The sequence below is a fragment of the Malus domestica genome, chromosome 11 (genome assembly GCF_042453785.1).
Source record: "Malus domestica chromosome 11, GDT2T_hap1".
Classification (NCBI taxonomy): Eukaryota; Viridiplantae; Streptophyta; class Magnoliopsida; order Rosales; family Rosaceae; genus Malus; species Malus domestica.
This window is the reverse complement of record NC_091671.1, coordinates 33,969,805-33,972,755: the sequence shown is the minus strand read 5'-3', so window position 1 is coordinate 33,972,755 and position 2,951 is coordinate 33,969,805. Positions and strand designations below refer to the sequence as shown.

The 2,951-nt window shown below is 38.5% G+C and overlaps 1 protein-coding gene across 1 annotated transcript; it reads right to left on the bottom strand.

The window, feature by feature from the left end:
* Positions 1-343: 343 nt before the first annotated feature.
* Positions 344-2,465, bottom strand: LOC103448670 (uncharacterized). The gene is made up of 2 exons (XM_008387940.4): positions 1,975-2,465; positions 344-885 (listed from the first exon to the last, which is right to left on the bottom strand). Exons 1-2 carry the CDS (start codon positions 2,231-2,233, stop codon positions 572-574), a joined length of 573 nt encoding a protein of 190 aa, XP_008386162.2. The 5' UTR covers positions 2,234-2,465; the 3' UTR covers positions 344-571.
* Positions 2,466-2,951: the final 486 nt, after the last annotated feature.

The window sequence follows — 2,951 nt, the reverse complement described above, 5'->3', positions numbered from 1 at the left end:
GCACCTCCACCAAGAAGACAACCTTAAGATGGAGTTGTCTTACACTTGACTAGCTAAACCTAAGGACAACCCTCGCACCCCACATAACACCCCGCCTTTGCACGAATAATTAGAAAGAAAATACTCTAAAATGAAAGGTGAACCCGAGGAGTTGACATGAATTTCAATCCGTTGCATCATCCCTTTGAAATGATCTCACAGGAAATCCCACCTAACACTTACAACCTCCTAACATATATTTTCTAGGTTATCCTACATGCATAGGTTCCTGCATCACTGACTACGATCTTCAACCAAAAGATAAAGAAACATAACTGAACTCTGTAACAATGGAAAGTGCGTCTAAGATAACCCACACATACGATTAATAATAATTTACTAAGTCACTAACATTCTCGTAAAGTAAAAAAAATAGTTACAACTTCATCCAGATAACTAACTATACAGGAGCAGACGTGAGTTTATTTTGGGAGAGAAGCCTCCGAAATCTGAGAGATCATAATCTAGAAAGAGAAGAAACAGATACAAGGCACAGCTTAGGTCCAACAAGGTGAATAATACTTACCACACTCTACAAGAACTTCTCTATGCTGGTGGTCAATGTAGATTTTGGAACAGCACCAATAACGGCATCTTTCTTCTCGCCACCTTTGAATATGATGACAGTTGGGATGCTTCGAATCCCATATCGGGTTGCAATTGAAGCACTCTCATCAGTGTTAACTTTGTAGCATTTGAGCTTCCCAGCATATTGCTTTGCCAGTTCATCAATTATGGGGTGGATCATACGGCAAGGCCCACACCACGGAGCCCAGAATTCAACCAAAACAGGGTATTCAGAATCTAGGACAAGTGACTGCCATGTTGCATCACTAACAGCAGGCACTGTAATTTTTAAGAGAACATACTATCAAAAATAAAACTTGTTGAACTACCAAAAGTAATATGTGAACACAGAACTGCAGAACTCTTTCTAATACTTTGGACATTGATTATATAGTAAGCAAGAATCAGTCCAAAAGCACCACCTTTAGATCAAAACTCAATTTTTCTAATAAAAATTTTGATATTTTCAGTCACAAAAATTTCAACCAATTTTATACTTTCGTTGTATACTCTCATAAGTACAATACTTTTGTTCCATATCTATACATAATTTTAATTACATGTCCGAATTACCCAAGATTCATGCACACATCCCCAGGTTTATCATTCGCTTCTGTCTTTAATGACCAGTCACCACACATTCCATCAACATTTCACCTGAAATCGAACATTCATGTTGGAATTTTTAGTCAGTCACTGTGAGTTAAGTACCTTGACAGTCTCAACCGTGGCTTGTCTTTAGCCACCGAGCAGCAGGTCTATTTCAGCCATCAACCGGCATAACCAAACAATTACAAGTAACCACAACTTGAAATCACCAGATAAAGCTTGCCTAAGAATCTAAAGTACATCTTCCGAACCATTTGATTACGCTTCTTAGGTGGCCTCATCCTCGGTTCCTTCTATCTTCCCTTACTAATAATCTAATTTTTACGAGTCAACCCAAGTTTTCAAAAGTTTCAAAAACCAATATTTTTCTTCAACAATTTATTTCCCGATCGATTCCTTTCATTTCCCAACTCTTTACAAACAATGCCACCAATATCATCAACTTATACGACATTCAGAATATGGGTAAAAAGTTTAAAGCCCAATTGATGCAGCTAATAAACAGAGAAAAACAGTTATTTCTTGGATAAAAGTACCACCTTTACTCAATAAACAATCTAAATCTACCATCTTACAACAATCTCTACACAAAAATCAAATCCTCTGTTGATTGCTACGAAACTGAAGGAGAATTAAACAAACAATTTTCCAGACACCCAAACACAAAGTGTGAAACTTGAAAATAAATTAAAAAAAACTTCAAAGCAAATTAAAAAAAAATTGAAATCCTGACTGGAAGGGAGAGATTACGAGACTGACCTTCGACGGCAGTGTCCTGAGCCTCGCAGACGACGAGCCCGCCACGGCGGCTCGCTTGTCCGGAAGCGGGACCGTAACTCAGCGATCCGACGGAGCGAGTTCGGAGAGCTGATCCGACCTTGAGGCCTCTGTAGCGAGGCAACCGAGCGCCGGCGGACAAGGACGAGAGCGACGAGGGAGCCGGGATCCGAGAGAGCGCGGCTGAAGAAGGGAGAGCGGAGGATCGGGGAACGACGACGGAGTCGAGGACTGTAGCCATGGCCGCAGAGGATCGGGCTCTAGAGATAGAAAGTAGAGAGAGAGAGAGAGAGAGATGATGGAGACGGAGTAGTTGATGGGGATGGCGGAAGCAGCAGCTAGTCGATTGGGGAGAGGAGTGTGGATAGCCAAGGCAATGGATGGACGATTAACCGGGGGCGAGGGCAGCGATATTCTGATTAGGTTCTTCCTGCCTTGTGTAAGGGCACCAATCATACTGTGACACCTCAGCACTAATTGTATATTTTTTTTCTTATAAAAATAATACTAGATATACTAATTTTCTAAAATAAAATTGCAAACTTGTGTCACCAATATAAAAAACAAAACTTTAACATTTAAACAATAATCCAATTAGGAACTACGTTATATGGTTTATAAAATATAATTTAAATACATAATCGCTCAATTTATTATTTTACTCCTAATTTGTTATATTTTGGTATTCATAACTAGGGAGGGGTATTTTTTGGAATTTAAAAAATCATTATTTTGTCTTCTCAGTTTATATATATAGATGTTAAGTTTACTTACATGTTGCGTTTTGTACCATATATGTGAAGTTTTGGCATCTATCTTAAAAAATTTGAGAAAACAAATCCTTAATGTGAAGTAAAATTTTACCTTTTGACGTAACACTCATTATCACATAATGCTAAACTAATAATATCTGGATTAGAAAGGTGCGACATGAACAAGAAACACAAATTTTCTTTAAA

What these genes read in the sequence shown, in the direction of transcription:
- LOC103448670 (XM_008387940.4), bottom strand. Translation starts at nt 2,233, where the DNA reads ATGGCTACAGTCCTCGACTCCGTCGTCGTTCCCCGATCCTCCGCTCTC. An exon ending in TCAGGACACTGCCGTCGAAG is followed by an intron (nt 886 to 1,974) that starts GTCAGTCTCGTA and finishes TAAAAATTACAG; the next exon opens with TGCCTGCTGTTAGTGATGCA.